Below are 25,897 nucleotides of genomic sequence, written 5' to 3' on the forward strand. Positions count from 1 at the left end.
TTTATTTGAAGTACATTCTATTTGCACTGCAAGCCCTTTTGGCAAGATTTTGAAATCCTTTCCCTCAAGGAGGAATTGTGCTGGATGCAATTTCACAGTAAACAGATCTTGTGGAATTTAAACATATGACCTTGTCGATAGGGGCTGAAGGCCTCAAGACTAAGGCAGCTTTCTGTGGCTCTTCACTCTGGGCAAGTGACTGCTGAGGCAGACAGCTGCCGAAGGGGCCACCTGGGGGCGGGGATGGCAGAGGCGGGTCTGATGGTCTACAGTGAGGGAGGGAGGAGCTGCAAAATACTCTAAAAAATGAATCGGAGGCTTAGGAATCACTTTTAAACTATTTATACACAGAGCATCCCAATAGACTTGGAAACACAGTCACTATTTTGATAACTAAATCAAACCTATGCAAGGTTTCCTGTTGCAAAGCGTGAGCGTTTTCACCTCCGAACATTGCAGCTGCAGTGGCTTCAGGGAGGGCGAGTCCATTTGGGTGGTGATACCGCACTCATCACTCCTCCCTGCTTTGTGTCCCAGACCTTTCAGGACACCAGTGAGCACCACTGGAAATGCACACGCAGAGAGCACCTCATCGGGAGCAGCCTCGCCACCCAGGGTCACTGTTAGCAATGCAAAATATTCTTTTCCTCTGCTCTTGGGAGCTGAGCACCCCTACAGGTGAGCCCTCAAGTTCAGCCTGGATTCATGATTGCTTGTGTCCACAGTCATGGTGTACATGGCTCTTACAAACATGGGCCTTTTGACCAAAATCACTCATGGTCCCGAGGACAATGAGACAAGCAGTCAGAACAGTTTAGGCCCAGACCACGAGACAGGTAATAACTCTAGAACATCTGATAGCTACCGGCACTGTCACTTGGGGACACTGAACAAAGCTGCTGGACAGCACGCACAGAGTGCGTTGTAGAAACACTGCTCGAAGAGAGGCTAGGTCCCCACACCTTGACTTGCCCGCCAAGGATAATGCAAATCATTATTATCTGCCAAGGATAATAATATCCACCAAGGATAATAATAAATCATCTCCAAATACCACGAACAAGGATGTGTGCTGACTGCGGGTAAATCCATCCCAGGCTTGTCAGCTCTGGCAACTGAATGTACTGCCACATACGATGCAAGAAGCGTGCCATATGTCCTAGCCCCAAGGAATTGAAACCCCACCTTATGACATATGTGGATGTTTAGATGTAGATGGTAGTGCTGGGGGTTTAACAGTGGCTTCTGTGGTTGTAGGAATGGCAAGCCAAGACCAAGACACAAATTGTATTAAGAATCTAGCAAAGGTCAGTTTATGTAGATTCTTGATATTCCTATGAAACAGATTTTTCAGTAAATTTAATAGATATATATGACCTACAAAAGCATAATAACGTAATAGCAATGGGAGGGACATGTTTGCCACTGCTGGCATTGTGGATCCCAGGCACCTGACAAACATTATCACCTTGCTTCTCACCAATCATTTTGAGGAACATGGAGAGAATAAAGTCATAATAATTTCCTAATGGAAGCCTAAGGAACCTGCGCTCAACCCCCTCAGTTCAGAGATGAACACATTATCTATCAGCAATGACCACTTTCCTCAGTGTCTTACTCCCTGCTGAAAGCTCGCCATCACTTGTGCTCTGAGAGACGTCTGGCAGCTCACCTGTTCCAGCATGTCCTTGGGCAGATCTTCCTGCTCATCCATTGTTAGAATTGCTCGTTTGATTTCATCATTGGATAATCTCAACCTGGAGAAAGAATATTTTATTTTGTTAACAATACTGGTTTGAGTATTAAACTTTAATGGAAGATAATTCACTTTGCTACTCCAGCTGCTGATTTTCAAATAACGTTTTGCTCAAAAATCTCTCAGTGAAAGCTTATTTCCTGACAATATTGCACCTAAAAATAGTATTTTGAAACTGCTCTAACATTCTTTCAGAGCTTTGTAATGCTCTGCTGACATAGCGAACAAAGCTGTTATGTTCTGTCGCTTAGGGATTAGCAGATGAGAAGTAGGGGCAACACCCATACACACCATTCTCTTTAATATATTCATGAACTGCAGGTGACAGCAGAAAACCAGAATCTTAATGTGATTATATATCAGGAGTGTGTAAAGCTTGCTGTCATATTAAAATGCATTTAAATAAGTTTAGAATCTATGTTACTAGTATTGTTAAAGATTGAACAATAGTTAATGTAAGTAATAAAAAGTACAAACACTTCACAGTTGAGGAGTTTTCACATGTTATTTCATCTGAACTTCAAAATAACTCTAATGGTTCATTTTGTTTAATAGAGGAAGAAACTGAGGCTCAGAATAGTTAAGCAATTGCCCATGGTCAAACATATAGAAAAGTGTCAGTATCTCACACTAACCCAACATTCTTGATGCTAATCCCAAATTCTTTTTATAAATATTGCTTAGGGAAGGATTTAAGCAAAGACACAAATCTGTTTTCTATCTACAATAAATTTATATGATTTACTAATTTCATTAAGGATTTATGTCTTGATTATATCAGAACACCAAAGTGTTAGCTGTAAAGAGTCATGATATTAAAACATACTTTGCCCTAGCCAGTTTGGCTCAGTGGATAGAACATCGGCCTGTGGACAGAAGGGTCCCAGGTTCAATTCCAGTCAAGGGAACATGCCTGGCTTGCAGGCTTGATCCCCAGCAGGGGGTGTGCAGGAGGCAGCCTATCAATGATTCTTTCTCATCATTGATGTTTCTATCTCTCTCCCCTCTCCCTTTCTCTCTGAAATCAATAAAAATATATTTAAAAAAACCCCCACAAACTACAAAAAAACATACTTGCAGCCCTGGCCAGTGTGTTTAGTGGTTAGAGTGTGCCCTCACCCCAACCCCCACCCCCCACACACACACACACACTGGAAGGACACGGGTTCAATTCCTGGTCAAGGGCATGTACCTGGGCTATAGGTTCAATCTTTGGCCCCAGTTGGGGCATGTGCAGGAGGCAACCAATTGATGTGTCTCTCTCACATCGATGTTTTTCTCTCTCTCCACCCCTTCCAGTTTGTCTTAAAATCAGTGGGGGAAAAATATCCTCCAGTGAGGATAAAAAATAAATAAATAAAACCTCCTTCTAAAAATGTGTTTTTAGTAGACACAACCAATAGTCATAACCAGATTATTAGCTGTAACAATCTAGCCATTCTTTTGTTTTATTTGTAAACATCTGACCCAGACTTACTTTTTTAAATCTCACTTTCTTACAAGCTACCACTAATGTGGCATATTAACTTCATTTGATCTGTTCTTCTAGTCTAAGACCGTCAAGAAGAATAACATTTAGGACTAAAGAGAAAGACATAAACACAAATATGGAGCAAAACACACAGCCCTCACAGGAAACGTTTGAGGACAGGGGACTTGACATTGGAAAGGCTAGTCCCCAGTCTTGGCTGATACTTCTTGGCCAGTGAGACGGTGGAAAAAGTGTTTCTTTAGCCTTAGTTTCCTCATCTATAAAGTAGGGGTAATAATAACTACACTTAAATGAAGGAATGTGTGTAGAGGTGTATAAAGTAAAATAATACATGTAAACTGTTCAGCATAGCGCCTGGCCACAGAAGGGCTCAATACACTGTATGTATAGTCTACAAAGCAGACTTCTCTACACCAGAAAAAAGGGCAGCAATACTTACGCAACGTTAATAGTCATGTGCAGTTATCTGAGCATTATAAACAGCGCATAGTAGGGTTATTATGGACACTTCCCAAAGTACTCTCATACCCATTATTTCACCAGTTTCCTCTCTACACACACTACCCATTAGGCCTGGGAGTGTTAAAATAGAATTAGAAGACGTGGTGTCTATTTTAGAGGTGGGAGAATCAACCGATAAGCTGAGACACAGGCACACACATAGTACAGGTGTTTGCTGTGTTCTGACAGACAGACAGACAGACAGACAGAGGGCTGGAGAGAGCTAGGTGGACATGAAGGCCATCAGGGAGGAGCCCGCTCTGACACCTCTGGCTCATCCCCTCCTGTAGATTTTGACACAATCTCGTTAAAACCATACACCCCGCCATTTAAACAGAATGTTGTTTCATGTGCCAATAAGTAGGACAGGGAAGGAACACAAATTGGGGAATCCTAGTGTACTAATACCACTCTCTTCTATTTCATGTTTTCATATCCAAATAGAGCCTCTAGGCAACACACCCAGCCGTCCACATTCTAAAACAAGGCCCATTCTACCGCCTTGTCTGATTGTGGAAACATCAGAACTCCTGGGCTGTGGACGGCATGCTGGACCTGAGCAGACTTCTACAGATTGTTTTAGTCAGTGCCCCATAAACATGGTATTCAGTGGACCATCATGAGGGAAAAGCCCCAAACTTAAGTGGAACAATTAGGCAAACTGGGCTGGGTGAAACGAATGACGGGAAAAGGTATCCCAGCATCGAGGTCTCTACCGCACAGGCCCGGGCAGCCCTACATCCCAGGACACCGAAGGCTCTCCAGTCAGTTAAGGGCAAACACCACGGAGCGGGCCTGTGAGGCCGAGGAAGGGAACGTTAGGGAAGGTGGAAACTGCCACTAATGGAAACCAACTGGCTGTGGAAATGTCTATAGTCCTCAGGAGAAAAGCTCGGCTTATAAGAAAAAAATAAATTAGTCCCCTGTCCTTTTCACACGGCGTTGAAGAAACCATGTTAGGCTGCAGTTCTGCTGAGTTCCTTCTGTTTTGCATTTAAAAGAAAAGGAGTTGAAAATCAGAGAACAATACTTGAAGTATCAGACATGCATTTCATTAGCTCCCCATATGGAGTGCAGAACTCCTTGCTTTTGAAATTGTATATATTTATGCTCCTCAACCCCTTGAGAGGCTGTCTGGACTAAACACTAGCTCTACTTCGTAACAATTTTGGTTTCTCTTAATGTGGCCCACAAAGAGACTGGAGACTTTAATGGGTAGTACTTAAGAAAATCGACCTGTCAACATGCCGCCTAGCACGTGGCCTGTTGGAGCAGACAGAGAAACTCTACCTTGGGGAAAGAGGAGAAGGTATGCTGCCCTCCGGGATGGTTCCATAGGCTGCCGGGTTCTTAGTGTCATCTGTCATCACAGAATGAGCTGCTAATCTCTGTAATTTAAGGACCCTACCAGTTCTAGCCTTTTAATTGCTTTTAAAGCTCGGCAGCAGGGCTCTGGTGTGCTGGAGGGTGGCAACTTCTAAGACACCCACTTCAACTTTCTTTACAAGGCAGGAAACAAACTGGCCATTTAAAAACAGTATTTAAGTCTACCTTGCTCTACTCAAGTATTTAAAAAATGTGCCAAGAGAATTGGAACATCCAGGCGTAATTACAGTAAGTTAGGGATGGATGGCTACCTCAGCCTTAGCTGGGCCTCGGTGGATTTAAGCCAAATCCTCCTGCTTTAAAGTAGCGTTCTGTGGTTTACGACACCCTGGCTGCCGTGCTAGTGAGCATCTGGAAAAAAGAATGGCAGGACACTTCATAAACGTGTTTTTAGGTGGGTTCATTTTGCAATATAAGCCAGCTTCCCAGTTTCTTCCTGTCTTTTATTTTTTCCCCTTTTGGAAGGGAGAAGTGATGTGGGGAGTAAAGCGGAGTGAATTTTAGACGGCCACATATCACCTACAGACACGCAGCGGAAACGTTGCTGCTTACCCTGCCCAGGGCCCGAGGAATGGGTTCTCATTCCACCCGCTTCTCAGGGGCCCTCATGGCCTGGAGGTTCTGATTCAAAACCTACCTTCCAGGCACTCTCTTCCTAGGAGCCGCAGTGACACGGCCATGCATGCTGTGGGCACATAAAAAGGGCCTGTCTCCCCCCTTCCCGGCCCCTGGGATGGGAAGGGCTTCCTTTCTGTCTGTCTGCTCAGCTCCAGGCGAGACTGTGGCAGGTGCCTCTGACCAAAGAGTCCACTGACTTGCAGTGTGTGGGTAAGGAAGAGCTCTGAAGGAGAACAAGCACTGCAGACATACACTCATTAGATGGAATACACCCAGACTTCACTGGGGTGGAATCTGATGTAATGACTACCTTGCTAGGAATTAAATTCCTAGTCGGCGAGATAAGAAACAGAGAGGGTTGCCACCCTTTGGAAATGAAATAAGCAGAAAAGAAGAAAAATATTAAGTGTGGAAAGGTAAGAAATCTTGACATTAACTTGGAAATGTTCCTACTCATTGTCCCCATGTATAAAATCAGTCTCCAGGTCCTGTTCAGGGTTTCTTCATCTCTCTCAACTCTGTCCCTTGTCTTCCCTGGGCAACAGAAAGAGCCTCCTACCCTTCGGCTCCAGTCCTTGACCCATTCCAACCTGTCCTGCACACGGAGATCAAACGTGCAACCTTATTAAGACAAAGTGATCTCCTTCCGAACAAGCTGCGCCAATTTCCGATCTCATGGGGACGTGAACAAGCCACTGACTGAGCAGCCCCCACATGCAGGCATCCTGCCAGGTCCACTCTCAAAGGCCCACTGCAAGGCCACCACTCTCATTATCTCCGTCTTATAGACGAGGAGGGCATGGTCGATCCTGGGTGGACTCCTACCCTCACAAAGGCACTGGGCACTCCTGCCTGGTCTCATTCAATCCAAGTGACAACTGTCTGCTTCAGTTACAGGGCTCTCTTTATTAGCTGTTCATACCTCTCCGGTGCCTTTTCTCCGGCTGCACGCCTCCTTGGAACTGCCTCCGTGCCCCCTGCCCAGGTAACTGTTATCGCCCTTTGAGGCCCACCGTCCCTCTGACCTGGCTGAGCTGCTGTCTTTTTCTAGTCAGACCAGTCTGAGCCCTGAATTGTTCACAAGGTACCTCGCCGTGTCACCTTCCTTCTCCAGTCAGCATGAACTTCCCATGGCAGCAGTGCTACCTTAAGTGTGGGTACCTCCTATGGCACTCTGCAGGGTGCCGGGCAGATAGATGCTTCAAAGCGGTAACTCTCTAAGAAAAATATCAAACATGCTCTCCCAGTTCTCTTCCCTTCATTAAGCCCCTGGGTCCTTAGTGGATAGTAATGCATTGCTGACGAAATGGGAAGAATGAAAGCAGGAAAACTGCTGACTGGTTACAAAAACTAAATAAAAAACAAACTAAAATGAAACTTGCTTAATTTCTTTTACTTTTACCACAGCACATACAGCACATCAGCCCTGTACTTTACCAAGGAGGGAGTGGAAACTATTGACTACTGAGCAGGAAAGAAGTGCTGATGGATCCTCTGTGGGAGGGAAGGTTTGGAACCTGAGCAATAGGCTGAATTACCATAAGGTCAACTGAGACTCAAAATTGCTTTGTTACACACAATAACTTTTAATTATGCACACTGCAATAGCACTTATTCATTAAATTGTGTTTTAATAGATAATCTAACATATATGAAGCAAGCTCTTAAAGCTCTCTTCCAGAGTTCAGACACATTCAAGTTCTAAGTCATCTTAGGTTCTGACATTTTTGAGGTAACAAGGGAATTACATACCACAAATATGAAATGATTCCTTCAATTAAGGGATGGGAAATCTGCCAGCAAGATATGTAACCTTATCTATAACTAGTGTAATTACCCTGGTTGGCATCTAGTACCGAGAATAATCTCTCTATAAGGAACTGGGTCACAATTTATAGTCCTAAGAGCATTTAATTGCATGGAAATTCAAGAGTGACAGCTTCCTTAATCAAATTGTTTTAAAGTATTCCTCCTGAAAATATAGGAAAATTTTTTTAAAAATCAAAACATTTTCCCCAAATTTTCATTGTATTTTGCTGTTAAGAATGTTATTTGTAGTGTTGGCCTGTGGATGGAAGGGTCGTGGGTTTGATGCTGGTCAAGGGCACATACCTTGGTTGCAGGCTCCTCCCTGGCCCGGGCCCTGGTCAGGGCATGGGCAGAAGGCAACCAATCGATGTGTTTCTCTTACATCGATATTTCTCTCTGTCTTTCTCTCTCCCACTCTCTCTAAAAATCAATGAAAAAATATCCTCAGGTGAGTATTAAAAAAAAAAGTTATTTGTAAAAGAAATTGAAATAGCCCTGGCTGGATGGTTGGGCGTTGTCAAGTACACCAAAAAAGGTTGTGAGTTCTATTCCCAATCAGGGTAGATATGGGAGGCAATCGATTAATGTTCTTCTCCCACATTGATATTTCTCTTTCTCTCTCCCTCCCTCTAAAATCAATAAACATATCCTCAGGTGAGGATTAAAAAAATTGGAACAAAACAGATTGTGTACACCCAGAAGAAAAATAAGAGGCCTTCAATTGCTTTCAGCGGTGTCTTCCTGAGCATGTGATCGGGGAGCAAATGTGGGGATACACAGGACCTGGCCATTTACACAGCGTCCCTTCTTCCAGAGGCAGAAAGGAAATGCTAGCTAACAGGACGGTTCATGTTACCTCATCAGTTGTATTAAAATTCAGGGATCTAGTGGCTTCAATTTCTCTTTCACTAAAAGAAACATTTGGTCCCTGGAGTAATATATATCTGGCTAACAATCAAGCTGCTAGGCTGAAAACCAAACAGCAGCTTTCTGTGTTAAAAGAAACTTACTCTAAGACCCTCTAAAAACTCAGGACTACTACTTTCCCTTTCCCCTCTCCCTGAAAGAAAAGTCACCTGACACCAGCCTCAGTGCATATACAGCATTCTTTCTGGAATGTAACCAATGGGACTTACACTTAAAGCCTCAAAATTCAGGATTCTTTACATCTTCAATCACCTCATAAGCATTAGGTATCTTTGCCTGATGTGAAAGTCCCCTTTAGAGAAAAGAAGAAACTAGATCCAGACAAGGTTACTAGAAATGCCCTAGACAACCTGAAGCGACAATCAAATTCCAGGCTTCCAAATTTCCTTTTTTCTTTTCAAGTTCCAAGGTTGAGATGATTCACTAGTTATGAGAAAGATTTCTGAACAGGGCTGAATTAGTTACATTAGCATTTCATTGAGGTTTGAGATTTACATATTCTTTTAGTCATAAAAATGTTCAGAAAGAGCATGAAATCATATAACCTTGAAGTATAAAAAGATGACTACAGAAAGGAAAATTAAAAAAAAAAAGGAGAGGTTCATCATCAGTCCTGATTCTGTGACAGTGTTTACTCAACAGCCAAAATATCTCTGAAGCCAAGAAGTATAAAAAAAGTAACGTCCATTTTACAGGCTTACTGAGGGGAGAAGGGGGAAACACACAAACATGGACTTGGGAGGTTCTGCTTTTTAAACTTAGGAGTCTGGAAATTAAACTCTAAGACAGTAGGCAACCAGCTCTGACAGATTCCATTGCGGGAGTAAGCACCACAGTTGTCCTCACCTTAGCAGGGAGAGTTAGTCCGAAAAACAGTATCTCACAGAGTCGAGGCATAAGAACAAGTGAAAACACATATTTTGGAGCCACATGATAGAGAAGTTGGTCCTACCAGAAATGTCTATTCAACATCAACAATACCTCGATAGAAGGATGTTGCAATTCTGAGCTCTCCGACCATCAATCACCGAAAGCTCTTTGACTTTTAGTTTGGAACTCAGTGTGTCATCGATGGCATCTGCTTCTTTCTATAAAGAGCATGAGAGAAATCCATCACAGTCAAACAGGGACACTCCGGCTTCAGACACATACTTTTCCTGCACACACACACACACACGCAGACAAAGCTGAGATGGTGAGGGGGGAGTGTAGGAGGGTGACGGAATTGAAACAAAGACTAAAATCTAGTAGACAAAGGGGAAATAAGAAGCGCTGACCACCCACATTTGAAAAAGCATTGTTTGGAAGAACAAAGTGCTCCTAAGTTGAAGATGCTCCGTGTGCATACATTATCAGGGAGTGGTGCCCTTCTTTTGTCCCCCAAACCCCTTTGGACAGCAGACAGAACTGTCACTGTGAATCAAGCTCAGCTGAGGCCTGGCATTGCTGGTCCAACCATTTGTAGGACACGTTCACCCCACAACCATTTGCATCCTAAGCACTTAAAAGGCTGAACAATAAAGACCCCAAATGTCTTCATGTGTAACAGGAAGCTCCCAAGCCCAGATGGTACCTTTCGTTACCCTGGAGCCTGATGGACAGCTCAAGGCATTAGTCCAATTACTTGAGTTAACAACGAAACACTACTTGCAACCCTGCTGCTGTGCAGAAACCTGTAAGCAATGATGGCCAGTCATAGCTTATGGTGGGAGAAGCATAAAACAATTATATAAGATACTGTTTGAGTAAGCTGGACATCAAGGTGAAAACATAGACTAATTAGATAAATAGCAAGTTTAATCTTATCAGAGGACAGGATCCATTTATAAAATGTAAGGAGCTCTGGAATTGTGTAACAGCTTAGGAAACAAAGACGATGTGGAATTTATACTAAGACCACCATGTGAACAAACTTTGCAACTGTCTTTTGTCGTGATGAGATTCCAGCTAAGAGTTGAAACCCAACATGAAATTACCTAGGCTGTGTTACACTATCTGAACAAAACAAGATAACTGAGACTTTTCGAGCTTACAGTGAGCTGGTTTACACTAAGCAAGGTTCAGGTAGAAGCTCACTTACCTGCTTGGAGTTACTGCTCACAAAGAAGTCCTACAGCCACGGCAGAGGCATGGGAAAGGCAAATCAGATACATGCAGCTCAGAAACCACAGCAACAAAGGGGGGAAGTCCAGGAGATCAGGGAGGGGTGTAAGAGGTGACTATGCCCCCAGGAGCAGCAATGAGGGTGAATGAAAATGACAGAGCCTAGTGGAAAATACAAATAAGGGCATAGTACTGAGCATTTGGGGTAGAGAGAGATGGCATGGGCCGCACCTCATTTTCACTGGTGGAAAATCAAATTGAGAAAGGAATTCAGACACCCCAGGAAGACTCAAGTTGGGAAAGGAACCACATCCTGTTTGAAAGGACCACTGGGCTCCATTGATTCAACATGATTTTTACTTGAAGTGAAAAAAAAATCAATTGAATCAACTTAAGGAAATTATTCCCATTGTTATATACTACTATATATATATTTGGTGGAAGCAATCTTCTGTCTTCTTGTATCATAAGGAAGGATTATGAAAAGACAAAAGACTAGTTCAACAACATAGGTCAGTAGTATTAATGCTCACTGCCCGTAGGTGCGACAGGGAGAGAAAAGACAGAACTCACTAACTGGGAGACAATAAGGGATCTGTGTGGTTTGCAGCCATCAGTGGCCCTGTCCCAACTGCCTCAGGGCTGTTTCAAGCATACAAAAGTCAACATCCTCTTCTTGAAATAGTCCATAGAAAAGACTTGGATGAAGAAGAGGAAGAAGTAATTGACACATGATGAGGAAGTCACAAATTTCTTTATATATTTTTGCCATGATGGAATGAATACAGCTTCGGTGTGCAAAACACACCCCAGCTTTCGGACCAACCGCTAGCACAACCAGCATTTGCTTAGCAAATTCCTTAAGGCCTCACTGGTTCTGGCAGTGCCGCTAAGGCCAATTTTACGCAGATGAGCGGCTTCATAGATAGCATCTCTAGAGAAAAAAAAAATGTCCCCTCCCCTGGCTCCACCCTGACAAAGAGGGACTGCTTTTCTAGAATGGCATTAAAAAAATCATTTGATAACCACAAGAAAACTTGCTTCTCCTCTCATGTCACAGTTTTCTCTTGTCCTTGTTGTAATTGTCAATTTTTCTACTCTACCAGGTAAAACTCCTTAGACTCGTTCCCTGTAAAAGCAGTTTATCCTTTCCAGGGCAGAAAGAACTATGTTGACGTGAACTCCACGAGGCTTTACCCTACTTTTCTCTCTTAAAGAGACAAGCTGCTTAGTTGAATTTAGATCTGGCTCTCACTGTCTGGCCTTCAGAAAAGGAACTTCTAAAAAGTTCTCTGGCAACTCTCATAAATTCCCACCATCAGGAAATGGGGATTTCTGACCTCTACTGTCGTGGGCTATGCAATTAGGCAACTATCAATAACTAACTGGTACTGGTGCTCAGTCTGTCCGTAAAATGGGGTCAACAACCAGATTGCTAGTATGAGGATTAAATGTGATAACGCACGTAAAGAATTTTGTACAATGCCTGACACACAGTTATGAGCTCAGTACTTGGAAGCTATCATAAAATTATCTTTCAAGCTGATGATCAAGTCCTTATCTTCTCCTACTGTCCTGCTTTCAGCTGAGTTGAACAGTTGGTCCAGATCTCCCATTTGTAACCAGTGGCAGTAATAAGTGCAACAATTAATAGCTAAGTAATGTAGTTCATCTTTCCAGGGGAGGGGATGAGGAATGCCATGGGAGAGTTTGGTTAATTGTTAGCTTTACGATTCCCTTCCTTTAAAGAGTCCTTGAATCATCACATTTTAAATAAAATCACAAAGTTTATTAGATGGGGCATGACAAGAATAACAATGTTTCCAGGTCTATTTCAAATAAGTTAACATTCTTTTTGAAACCTTAAGTTCTTCACTAACGGGCTTGAACCAAACTTGACAGAATCATCTATCTTTGGCTCCACCTAACAGGATGCCTGATTTTTCCAGATGATTTTTTGGTGTAGAGCCTTGGGCTTGGAATATAAATAGGAAGTTGAGACTTGCATTCTCAGGAACTAGTGCTGATATATTCTTATAGATAGGGTTCCACAATGAAGTAATGACTCAACAGTTCTCAGATAATAATAACTCATACATGAATGGGTCTTAATCTTTTTGAGGTTGAGATTCCTTTGTAAATCTGATAAAAGCTGGGATCCTTCTCCAGAAAAATTGTATACACTGATATTTATATAAACCCTGCATTTGATTAACTCTTACCATGCAGTCCATTACAGAACCTCTACCCTATACTTTAGTCTTAAGAAAAATTATCACTTACAATTTTCTCTTCAGTGCTCAAGGACCAAGATTATTGAAATATATTCCTAAATCACATAATTTTTCAATGTGAAAACGAGATAAACAGAATAATGAAACATGTAAAAAGAATAAAAAGAAAAATTCTTTGACCATTTATAAATATCAGAAGATACCATTAAATGTTCCAAAGGGGACCCCAAAAATGATTTGTGCATTACATACTGGCAGGAGAGATCAGGTTGTGGAGCCTGAGACACAGTTACCCTTTGTTCCCTAAATCAAAGCAGAGAGGCTTTGAGATATTATTCTGTGGGGTGATAACAGGGCCTATAAAGAAGGGGTGTCCCCAGGCAAAAAGCAGGGGGAGGAATGAAGATAGTGAGCTGTTAATTTATTGCTACAAAGATATGACTCTCTCTAGGTAAATGCCAAGTTCATTTCCCTCTGTCCAACTGCATGGATAGAGAGAATGAATTTATAACATCTCAAGATAAAATTTCCCACAAAACCAAGATGAATATTGTTTAATTGCATGTGAGATAGTATTACTACGCAATGCACTACTTTATATAATAAAATAAGCCTTTTGTGGTTGGCCTGTGTAATATAGTTTTAATGAGGAAAAGAGCTTTTGAGATTCAAGAAATTGACTTTCAAATGAACTTCTGGAATGTGAGCAGGGGAATAACTGCACGCTATTAAATTCCATTTCATGTGGCACATAAGCTTATATAATCAACCCTACACACCTTTGATATCCACACTGAAAAAAGTCCTGAATAAGAATGGTCTGTTTCTTAAAACTGCAGTTAAAGAAAATCCTTTACAAAACCCAACCTACACAATGAATAAAACCATGGCATAAGAACAACGTGAAGCTAAGAATTATCCACTTGCACACTTGACTGTGCTACCTGTTTGGACACTGAATATACACTAAGCCATTTTGTTAATTATCTGTGAAATTGAAATAATACTCACTTCATAGAACTGGTGTGAGGATTAAATTTAAAAATAAGTATAAGAGCTCCTTGAGAACTAACTTTAGGGTTGATGAGACTGGTAACTCTGTACCAAAACTGATTATCATCTTTTAGCCTACCTTACTGCTATTTAAAGATTTCCCTTATTTCTGCTTTTATTCTACAAGTGGCATTATAGGCCTGTGCAACCATTTAATACATTTGCATCAATTGAAATACTTCATATATAAAACAGACAGTATAAATATTTGTCCTGTTTTTAATGATACAATATTTTTTAAGTCAATGGAGCATATCTTGTGCATGTGTATGCACAGAAAAATCTCTCCTAAATGTAATTAATCATTATTCACCTAACTTATACAGATCGGATATATATATAAATATTTTCCCTCCCCCCCAAATCTTCCTCTGTGCAATGTTCCTGTTGCATGCATACAGATAATGGCTTGCATGAGTTCCTTTCCTTTCTGAGAAATTTATTTGGCCAAACTGGCTGAAGTATAGGGAATTTGACCAAGGTCTGCTTTTTTTTAAACTCTGGAGGGAAGAAAGAGGAGATACCATAGAAAAAATAGGTTCCTAGCATTCGTTTGGGAGTGGAAAAGAAAGCAGTTCAAGTGTGATAATTATACAGTACTCTGAGACTAGCGGACAGTCAGTGACAGGAAGCCTGTTTCCTTTATTCTGCTACAACTTCTCACTAGAGTGCCTGCATCTTTCGATTTTCTATCTCTCAACATTCAGTAAATTCAATGAAATGGCTCAGATTTCCTTCATTTGGAAAATACTAGTATATTTATGGCTTTCAAGTTCTCATCTCAAATTCTTGCAGCAAGAGGAGAAACATGCTTGAACCAAGCTGAGCAGGTGTGTTGAAACTTTTCTCCAGGAAGTGCTACTGAAAATAGCACCAATGGTTCTACTTGCCAGTCTACTTAGTGGTAAGTACAACTGAAATGTGCTGGTCTATCCTGACTGCAATGACTACTGATGAGTTAAACAGTGACTGGTTGCTAGGAGACAATTGCCCAATACCAGGCTTTCTGCAACCCTGTCTCCCAGAGCTCTTGAGAACTGTCCACATATTTGTCCCAGAGCATTTTGGCAGCATCCTTCTGCACCTTCTGCTGAAAGCCAGTTAATTATGAGTCTTGTAAACTTGGGTCTTTCAACCACCTGCCTTCATAATAAATGCAAGCCACATGCTCAGGCTTGAATAGCATCATTTGGAATAACTGCTGTTTTCCCTTCCTTTAATTTACTTCCCAAATCCTCACCTTCAGCAACCAGAATGGACCAGTATTAGTAACTGAAACTAAAGAAGGAAATCAATGGGCCATGTAATGAGGTCAGAAAATTATTTGACTTTCCCAGGAAATCAGCTAAAATGTCAAGGCCCAGAGAACATCTTGCTGTGACAGCAGAGGGAGGAGACCCTTGCAGCCGGTCAGGGATGAGTCTGTGCCGAGCACCTGCTGTATGAGGGCTCTAAACACACCCTTTACTTGAAAGGTAAAGTGTCTCGCTTTCCGTCCTGTCTTCCTGTTCCTCATTTCCTTTAATGGTGTGCATGCTATTGCCCAAGCTTGCCTTCACACTTACGTCTGGTACCAGCTAGTCCTGTTTTAAGACTATGTAGCCACGCCAGGCAACCACGTGCATTTGCTCACTTCTAGAATAGCATTAGAATGCACTGCAGAGAGGCTGTCCCTCTCAGTGAAAATATTCTGGCTAAAGGACATACCTCCTTTTCTTTTCAATGGCAGATGTATTCAAGGCCATTTTAAAAATAATCCCCCTCATTTTTGTGTCTCCCCCAGCTGCAGGCATCTTCTCCCTCGGTGTAGGGCAGTTCTGCTTTGAGACACTCTTTCTTAGGCACCAGGCCAGGCCTAAGCAGACTAGGAAGTGTGCTGCTTGTCTGAGGATGCCCCACCCTGGCATGATTCATTCAGGAGCGAAGGGCCTCCCAGCAAAGCCTGAGGAATGCCCCTGGCAGATGCACGGCACCCGAGTGCTCCTTGTTTAAGCCACACTCCGCTTTCCTCATCATTTCCCTCCCAGTCATCCTTAAGAAGCTTCCTTCTCATACTCGGGGACTTCATTTTTCCCTTCCCAGGTCTCTGACTGCCCACTCCACCTCTTCCTTGTTCTTCTGAAACTCTGAACCTGGCCACCTTGCTGTGACCTCTTCCGGCCCACGTGAGAGGTATCACGCAGATGTGACCGGAGCTCACGGCGTCACAGGGACAGCCTGGCCATGTAAGCCAGCCTGGATCACACACTCTCACCACTATCACGAGGGCTCTGCTCACTTCCCGAAGCTTCTCTAATCCTAGTTGTATCACTGCCACCTGCACGCTTGCTCAGCCTCCCAGCCCCACTCTGAGTTGATCGTGTTCATGACACAGTAAAAACTTCTCTCTAGGCTCCAGCTAGCTGCCAAATTACAGCCATTCACCGACCCCCAAACTTCTAAAGGTTCCATCTATTTGAAAAAAGCAGTCTGCTTCTGATAATAACCATTTGATATGGTGTGTTTTTTTCCAAAGTCAGATAAACTAAAATGGCTTCAGAGAGAAACATTATTTTGGCTAAGCAAGTTGATATACAGAACTTCCACCAGTGGAGACAAGGTCTTGGACACACCCCAGGGTATGAAGCTCCCTAACAAGAAGCTTATATACCTTCAACATGTTCACACACACGCACTGACAGGCATACACGTGTGGACACATACACCATGCTGCTTTGCAGGAACATGCAGGGTAGACCAAACAGCCTAGAACTAAGATGCCTATCATGGCATGGGTATGGCAGGTGGCCCAGGGATCATGCATGAGGATGTGTTTTTCCTCTGTAGCATCTGGAAGGCATGTGCTGTTACCTGCTGTCTTTGGTAGGCAGAGAAAGTTCGTTCCAGGTCTTCAAGATCTAGAATTTTGAAGACTTTTGAATCATCAATTTCAGTCCATACTGTTCCTTCCAGCTTGTTCTGCAAACATTAAGTTAATAAGCACTAGGGTTTACAGCTATACACAAAAAGAACAGGCGTGGTTATATTTTAAAATGCTGCCATCCCCAATTTCTCATTCTACCAGATGCTCAAAGTGAGCTGGCTTCCAACAATGTGCCATTTATTTCAGAAGCTTTATCACTTAAATATCTAATCTGGTGAGAATCCCGAGTCTGTACTAGAAAATGAGATCACTTAACAGCCAGGGCTGTGTCCCCTTTCTGTGACAGCACCGTGAGTGGAACAAATGGCTTACCTCCGGCAGCTTGGACCAGTTGAAGGATTTCAGGGCATTGGTGGGCTGAGGAATGTTCTTCTTCTTTAGTGCCAGACCCAGCGGAGCACCAGGAGGTGGCATGATTCCCCCCAAGGGAGGAGGACCTGGGGGAGGCGGAGGCCCCCCAGGGGGGAGGGGAGGAGGAGGAGGAGGAAGCATTCCTCCTGGCAGAGGTGGGGGTGGTGGGGGAGGAAGGAGAGACCCTGGCACAGAGGAGGGAAAGGGCCCCCCTGGGGCCCCAGGCGAAGGTCCACCTGGGATTGAAGCACAGACGGCCCTCTGCAAAGATAAAAATAGGAAGAGATCAATGGAAGAAATAAATTCAGTCGATGCTTTTGCCTGAAATTATAGAGGAATTCTGAGAATGTGGGACTAAGGGGCAGTAAGGCCTTAGACCTTCCAGGCCTTAGTGGACTCTACTGGGTCGGTCCTTTGTATTTGGCGCTCTGATGCTTGTACGCAAAGTGTTCACACACCTCTCACTTTTGAACCATCGTCCAGTTTGGCTTTCTGGAAATCAGTTTTTATTTTAAAAGGCTAATGGGACTCCCCTTGCTCTTATTAGAGGATTTGTATTTAAAAATGCACACCCCAAATCACCTCTGCTGCCCAGTCTATATGAAAGCAGAGGGAGCGAGTCTCACAACCATGCAGTAAATCGGGAGCTGGTTCAGGTTTTCTCCCCGAGTCAGGAGCTGGCTACTTGGGATGAGGGGCTCAGGGACAGGATAAGGGAGGGCGGAGCTGCTGCCTGCGGTCCTCACCCTGCTGAGCTCATGCAGCTGGGCCGTCAGATCCGCCACCTGCTGCTTGACTTGCTTATGCTCAGTGGTCTCCTTTTCAAGCTTCTCTTTCATTTTATTTAAGGTCTGCATCATCTCCTCCTTCTCTTGGGTCTTGGCGTCACATTCTCTCTCTTTCTTTTCCAATTTCTGTTGTAGCTCATTGTGCTCTGCATAGGAAACAGCCAGACATGAAAACCAGGCTCTCTTCAAAGCCGAAGCGTCTTCTCTACAGAGAAAACTGAGGACTGGGAGGTTCTTTATTAGGTCAATATTATTCCTCTTCTCCATCAAGGGGAGCAGCTTGCGGGCTCAATGGTGTTCGTATTTAGAGGGGGCTTCAGATGAACAACTTTATTCACTACAATATTTTGTAAGAGACGGAGGAAGAGACCCTAGAGCCACAGTTCTTATGCAGAATGGTGCCTGTTTGGAACTTAATTCAGAATCCTGTCATAGACATGGCCCTTCACCTACACTCGGGAAAATGAGTATTAAAAGGGCCTCTTCACAAATTAGAAATGAAGAGAGGCGCCAGGGTTTATTAGCTAGGTTTTCTGGCTTGTGTCTGACTCACAGAGGGGCTGAGAGGGAGGATCTTGCACTGTGAGGAAATGCTGCTGCCAGACCAGTGTTTGTCCCAAAGCAGTCATTTCTTCCACGCCCCGCAGAAGGCTAGTTGGACTAGAAGAATTTTATGCTTCTGGCAAATAGTTCTTAAAACAAAGGTTATCATCTCAGCATTAAATATCTTTAGGGCAGTGGTACTGGCTGACCATGAGAATCACCGTCCTATGGGGAGAAAAGTAGCTGCTCTCATCTGCAGTTTTACTGACTCCCAAGCCTGCTGATTTGCATTGCCAATATGCCTGCCGCTCTAGCACTAATGGGAGTGACGGGCTTTGGAATAGAGGACTAAGGAAGTTTAGACTGTAGATCTTCATTTCCAATACTTGGCCCCAATTACAATCCCTGTTCTTTTTATATCAGTAAACCCACTAGAGAGATAATCCACTGGGGCAGAGCTATACAGAGTTGGTGTCTATGTCCAAATTTGATAACACATTGAAAATTTTGCTTTCTCTGTTTCTTACTTTTCCTCTTGAGTCCTCCAAAATCAGACTTTGCAGAGAAGGGTTCAAGACACTCAAGTCCTTGGCTTTTACCAGCTTTGGAGCGAAGGTAATGGTTAACCCACTTTTTACCACTTCTACCACTTTGGGAAGTTAGACACATCTGAAAACTCTCTCCCTGTCTCCCATTTTCCTTCTTCTATCTCCGTTTCATTCCTCCCTGACAGCTGTAAGACTTGACTCTCCATCACCAGTCATTAGCCTCTGACATCTGGCCTCACCCCAGAACTGCCTGAAGGAGGAACATCTCAGAAACCCAGACCCTATCCCAGAAAGTCTCTTCTGCAGGCTGGGGCAGGGCTTGGGGGTCTGTGGTTTTCAAATGCTCCCTAGATGATTCTGATGTAATGCCGGTTTGGTAAGCTCCAGACTAAAGGATTCTCTCCACAAATGGCGTCCATTTATCATCCATTTGCTAAGCATTTAACTCAGTGCTCACTGGGTATGCTGCACAAAAGAGAATTCTTCCCAGATATGCTCCACCTTTCAGGGCCATGGAACTTCCTATCTCCTCACAGCCTCCACCCTCTGACTAACTCATCAACACGTGCCCTCTTTAACACAACTTTGCTACTTGAAGCTTCCAGAACAGAATTTTATTCACTATGTCTCCTTTCACACCCTACCCTTGACCTTGGTTTAAAACATCCTGTTCCTCCCACTGACCATGGCCATTTTCTCTGTACCACCGCAGCCTACAAGAGTCCCTGTCATTTATTGTGCAACCGGCATGTGTCGGACACTATGCTACAGTCCTTACATTCCTTTTGTCATTTAATCTCCACAGCAACCCTGTGATTTAGGTTTACTCTTCATTTTTCAGAGGAGGAGACTGGAGGATAAGAGAACAGGGCTTAGCCTACCCACACTGTCAGGGGCTGAGCTGAGACTCAGACCTAGAGCCGGCACATGCCTGACACACACAGGCACTCAATGAGTAAATGACTGCAAAGCTATGTCCTCAGTTTTCTCATCAACTTGCACACCTGAGTCTCCATCCTCTAAGGATGTATCCCTAAAATATCACTCATTGACCATCTTCTCTTTGATATAATTTCTCTTTACTATTTTAGTCAATGTTCCTATTTTTTTCTATAGAAGTTTCTAGAACTTATTTCTAAAAATGGATGTGCAACTTTACTTTTTGGAGAGCAATCTGAATTCATGAGGATCTTGGAATATTACAGAACTTCACATTTGGCATTTTCCCCTATCAGTGTGGCCCTGCCCTTCTGTTCAATGGAAAAGGACAAATGTGACAAGAGGGAAGGAAATGCTTCTGCAGCTCTTGGACCTTCTTTTCAGCTCTCGGGTGAGTGCTCTTGTGTTTCACTGGCTGTGACTGAGTAACGTGGACAAGGAACAGGAAGTCAATTAATACTGGCTGGGAGTATGACTGCTTTCTCAAAGGGGCCAACTTTAACTTGCTAATATTTTGAAGGAGGAGAGAAAGTTATACCCATTCTGTGTGAGGCTGGCACAGCGATGGGCACAAATGACCCTCCTGTCATCCGATGCTTACTGTTACTATCAACGACATAGCCAAATACTTACCAGTAGCTGGCCTGTTAATGTTACATAACACATATATCTACAAAGGTCAGTGTTCCTCTGCAAGATTTCTCTCTTTATAACTGGTGCCAAAGTGAGGTCATGTGAAGAACTGGGCTGCCGAAACCAAGTGCCCGTGTTTCTCTTTTAAAATTCTGGGCAATCCTTAGTGTTCCTTAGTATATTTCTAACAACCCAGTGTGCTTTAAAGAGCAACTATGCAGTAGGGGATGGGCTAAGAAGACTAATAGCCAGGAAAATTTTAATTAAAGAACACTGAACAGCAAATGCTTCAAGCTTTTTCAAAAAACTTACATGGTTATAATAAAAGGATAAAATTTGGGAAGCAGCATGACAACTAAAATAGCTAAATTCAAGAGAAACCAGTATAAAATGCCCTTAAGACATGAAAAAAAAAAAAAAAGACTTATGCACTAAGGTCAATTAAGATGCATCAATGTAAATTTCTAAAATATACAGAAAGCAGGGTTAGTTGCCCAATAACAAATAACGTAGCCTCTTTTCTTGTCAGGGCCTCATCACTTACCTTTTCTCATTTTTTCTGCTTGTTCTTTCCACTGCTTAACTTCATTTTCATTAACCAACCTGTATAATAGTTAAAGTAGCATTCATTAGAAAACACACAAAAGGCCTACAGCTAAATGCATGCTCTCTAGGTACAAACAATCTAGTGCAGAGAACCCCTAAGCACGCTTGAACCCCTAAGCACCCCTAAGAACCCCTAGGCACACTTGGAAATCCAGAAGAGACTTAGATATAATACATGTGTATAGCAAGGAATTCCTATTTGACCTCTAATACATTTCAGTTCTCCCAGCTGCTATTTTAAAGTAGGATTAAAATAAATGTCTTACACTGTCACTATTATCTTACAGACAGCAAAGTAGGAAGAAACTTACATCCGTACGACATTCTTAATATTAAAGTTTTCCAAAGGCGTAGAGTCAGGGTCCTGTCCTTTGTCATTCTGGATAACTATTTGCTGTATAATTCTATCTAGTAGGAGCCAGTACTGAACGGTGTTGCCACTTCTCTTGTCTAAAAAAGAAAACAGTGGTGGAAAATACTTCAGGTTATTTCTCAGCTAGAATGAATATTTTTTCAACATGGTCACCCGAAGGCCCAGCCTCGGAACCAGAGAGATGTTTACATCTGTACCTATGCTTCCCAGAGTTTCTGGAATTCAGACCTGCGATGATCATTTACTTATTGGAGAGGAATTTTCTATCCCTATCTATATGTGTTGTAAGGTATATGTTTATTTTTAAAATCAAAGCAAGTTATAATTAATTTCATTTTGAGAACTTCACGACATCCCACAGGCTGTGTGGAGACACACTGGGCTGTCACAAAGCCAAGGTGTGAAATCCCTGGTGTGCACCCAACCTAATCAGCACGTCCGGACGACACAGCCCTTTGGATGATGCCCAAACACGGAAGAATACGTATCACAAACACTCACAAGGCATTTGGAGGCAGTGGTGCAGGATAGACATGAAGTGAGGGTAAGCTTCACTGTGGGTGAGCCTCTTCCTGGTCAGCTCAAACATCTGAGTCGCACTTTTTGTGTCTATGTGAACCTATTTCACATGAAAAAGAAATCTAAGTCAAACACTCAAGTTCTTCAGTTCCCACAATGCAAGGCAAACAGAAGCTCATCCTGCCACTTAGATAGCAGAGCAGAACTCTGATGTTGCTGTTAGGTCACACTGCTGCATGCTGGCTCTACAACACATGTTGCAACGGGGGACTCCGTGAGCTCACGAGTCAAGTCAGAATAATTGTAAGCCCACATACCAGTTCAAATCTTTTGGCAAATTCTAGTTCATCTTCATTTCGGAGCATTTCAAAGAAGTCTAAATGCCTGAAAGACAATTAAAGAGATGCTATTAAAACACCCTACAAACACAGGCACACAAGAATCAAGTCTAGGAAATGGATTCAGGGCTAGTGCCAAAACCTACACTAAGTGCTCCACACAATGTGCTCTTCTTTCATCAGGAAAGTCTTAACATAATAAACAGCATTAGCTGAGTTGACATTCTGGTGAAAGTACCTCGTGTCACGGACAGGTTACAAGTAGTTGATAGAGTGGCGCTACACACAAGGAAAAAGCATGAACTGTCTCAGACCGGACGGCTTGACTTACCTGTCTAACGTTGAATTTTCATGTTCCCTTAGTTTATCTATGACAGGTTGAATTCCTAACATCAGAAATTCATAGCGAAGATGAAGTCTAAAGTCCAAACTTTCCTGAAAGTAAAAGGGTAATAAAATTCATATTTACCTTTTTAGAATAGTCAGTAATCTTTCAAAAAATATTCTTTAATAATACATGTTTTGTACATAAGGTCCTTACCACGCCTGCACCTTGGCTCAGCACTGCATTGATGAAGGACATGATGGCAGTCTTGAGACTCACTTCATCCCGATACCGCCCTGTGCTTTTATCCAAGTCATTAATTAATGTCTACCAAGGATACAAATATAAAAACAAAGGACCGAATCATTACTAATCTTCCACTCATTTTATTAGAAGTTAATTTTCAAAATCATGTGCTTAGTCAGAATCACATTGATCCATAGAAAGCCACTTTTTAAAGATTAGGCCTAAAAACTCTTTTCAAAATTCTGAATATCATATATATTCAAATATACATGCATACAAAATATAAAAGACTGCTTCGTTAACTCTGCTTGCTTCTTCCATGTGAGTATAATTATGGTGACATAATCTCACTGTTTAGGCTGATCCTAAACTAAGAAGGGCAACCTATAAAATTTTCAGGGCACACCCCATTTAGTGGATTCAAAAGATGTGTGCTCTATCGTGTGTAGGAACCTGGGTCGAATTTTCAAGTTCAGTAAATCCAAAACCCCGGATTGATCAATTATAGAAAACATATTCTACTCACTGGTCCTAAAACCAGAGAGGAAAGAAATGCTTGATGTCATGGTGTAAGTAATCACCATCAAGGAAATCTCAAGTTATGTTCCCCGCTCAGTGCCAGGAGAGGACCTGATGGAAGGTGAAAGAAGAAGCGGAGAGGGAACACACCCACCTGAAAGCGGGTTCTCTCGCTGGCATACTTCTGGTAGTGCAGCATGGCCTGCAGAACCTTCTTGTGGCCCCCGGGAACCAGGCACACGGCGCCCAAGATTTCCAGCACAGCCACCTTTGTTTTAATGTTCTCTGTGCTCAGACTCTGAGCAATTACATTAATACTCTCAGAATGAGCCAGGACATGAGCCCGACCTTGAGAGTTGTTCATTAGCGCTTTTATACATCCAATGAGAGAGGTATGTATGCGAGACTCCGAGGTCTCGTAGTCCATGGTCTTTAGAAAGTTGAGAATACATGATAGGCCATCCAAGTCGATGAATCTGGTAACAAACCTGTCAGGAGGAGGTTAAAATGTGTCAGACTTAAGTCTCCCTGGAATTTTGTAATAGCCTTTAATGGAAAAGTTTAGGGGCTGGGGAGCAGGAGAAAGGAAGAAGATGCAGTTCCTAAAGTACCAAAAGGCTTACACCGATGAAGTCTTCTGAATTTCTGGCCTATTCCTCGACACAGACCCAATGGTCAGGTATAACCAGAAATGTGAAAAAAATCTCCATTTGAGGTAAACAGATCTCAAATGACACAAAGAACCAATTATCAGATCACATAACCACAGAAAATCAGGAGCAAGAAGGCACTCAGGACATTTGTCTTAGGTTAAGTCATCTGCTGATCCTGTGTTATTGTAACACCCAGTCACCATACACTTTTGTGTACTAACCACTGACTCAGGCAGGCCCCCTATCAATGAAAATCAAAGAGAATCCTTAAACTCCAGGATATTTGCTTGTCAAACGAATGGTAACCTGCATCCCTAAGGCTCCGAAGCAAAACCCTTCTTTTGTATTGCATGCTACTCAGAATCCAAGTACATAAAATAGTAAAAGCAACACTTTATCACTGTACATCAATTTTATTGATATTTATCGTACTTGTTTACTGTAAATTCAATCAAGAGTAATTCAGAATGTACATCTGCATGTTAAGCCTCTGTTCAGAAGTAACATAACCTGTTTATCTGACTACCCCAGAAATTTCCAAACTTATTTAGTTTTGGATACCCACTGACATCTGAGAACACAGAACACACACAGAGGGAAACACTGATCTAGGCTAGAAAACCTCTGTCATACAACTTCATAAGATTTTTGATGAGTCAGTAGGTTTTTTCTTAGTATTTTATAGTCAAATAAAGGAAATATATCTTTATTTTCCAGCCTTTTCACCCAAACACATGACCCAGATATAGCCAAGCTGGTTAAAGCAGTTGGCTTCATTCATGGCACTTGTGCTAATAAAATGTACTGGTGAGCCCAACACCTCAGCAAACCTTAGAGGCATTGATGGAAAATGAAGGTGTGGGAGGCACACAGTGGAAGATGATTGCCCATCCTCTTTTCAATAACAGTGTTTTTGAGATATAACTCAAATGCCATAAAATTTACACTTTCGAATGTACAATTTTGTGATTTTTAATTATATTCCCAGAGTTGTGAATCACTGCCACCCTGATTTTAGAACATTATCAATTCAATCATCCCCAAAAGACTATTTCCCCTTCTCCCCAAACCCAGGCAACCACTGAACCTTCTGTCTCTGTGGATTAGCCTCTTCTGGATAGTTCCTATAAATGGAATCATATAATACGTGGTCCTTTGTGGATGGCCTTTTTCACACTGCACCAATATTTTCAAGGCTCATCCATATTGTAGGGTGTATCAGTACTCCATTCTTTTTTATGGATGAATAATCCATTTTATGGATATATAATATTTTATTTATTTATTCATCAGTTGACAGAATCTGGGTTGTTTCCACTTTTTTGCTATTATGAATAATGCTGATATGAACATTTGTGTGTAAGTTTTTTGGAGGGTACTTTTTTCATTTCCCTTGGCTATTCATTATGGAGAAAAATTGTTGGGTCATGTGGCAACACTATGTTTAACATTCTGAGAAACTGCCCAGCTGTTTTTTAAAGTGGCCGCACTATTTTTCATTCTCACCAGCAATTAGTGAAGGTGGCAATTTCTCCACATTTAGACTAATACTTGTTAGTTTCTGTCTTTTTTTATTTTAGCCATTTTATTTTATTATTTTTTTTTTTTTAATTACTTTATTGATTAAGGTATCACATATTTGTCCTCAACCCCCTCCCCCCGTTCCCTTCCCAATCCCCCCCACACACAAGCCCCCCTCCCCCTGTTGTCCGTG

General features: G+C 42.4%; 1 protein-coding gene across 1 annotated transcript in view; it reads right to left on the reverse strand.

Annotated features, from left to right (window-relative positions):
• Nucleotides 1-25,897, reverse strand: part of DAAM1 (dishevelled associated activator of morphogenesis 1) — a 160,875-nt gene that overhangs the window by 21,881 nt on the left and 113,097 nt on the right. Inside the window, exons 6-18 of the mRNA XM_028141646.2 lie at nucleotides 23,685-24,018; nucleotides 22,982-23,092; nucleotides 22,772-22,875; nucleotides 22,420-22,486; nucleotides 22,085-22,202; nucleotides 21,522-21,660; nucleotides 21,149-21,207; nucleotides 17,900-18,087; nucleotides 17,115-17,414; nucleotides 16,730-16,837; nucleotides 10,570-10,599; nucleotides 9,471-9,577; nucleotides 1,673-1,757 (exon numbers count right to left, since the gene is read on the reverse strand). Of these exons, the coding sequence (XP_027997447.1) occupies nucleotides 1,673-1,757; nucleotides 9,471-9,577; nucleotides 10,570-10,599; nucleotides 16,730-16,837; nucleotides 17,115-17,414; nucleotides 17,900-18,087; nucleotides 21,149-21,207; nucleotides 21,522-21,660; nucleotides 22,085-22,202; nucleotides 22,420-22,486; nucleotides 22,772-22,875; nucleotides 22,982-23,092; nucleotides 23,685-24,018 (1,750 nt within the window). The remainder of the gene's footprint in view (nucleotides 1-1,672; nucleotides 1,758-9,470; nucleotides 9,578-10,569; nucleotides 10,600-16,729; nucleotides 16,838-17,114; nucleotides 17,415-17,899; nucleotides 18,088-21,148; nucleotides 21,208-21,521; nucleotides 21,661-22,084; nucleotides 22,203-22,419; nucleotides 22,487-22,771; nucleotides 22,876-22,981; nucleotides 23,093-23,684; nucleotides 24,019-25,897) is intronic.

This window comes from Eptesicus fuscus, chromosome 5, assembly GCF_027574615.1.
Source record: "Eptesicus fuscus isolate TK198812 chromosome 5, DD_ASM_mEF_20220401, whole genome shotgun sequence".
NCBI lineage: Eukaryota > Metazoa > Chordata > Mammalia > Chiroptera > Vespertilionidae > Eptesicus > Eptesicus fuscus.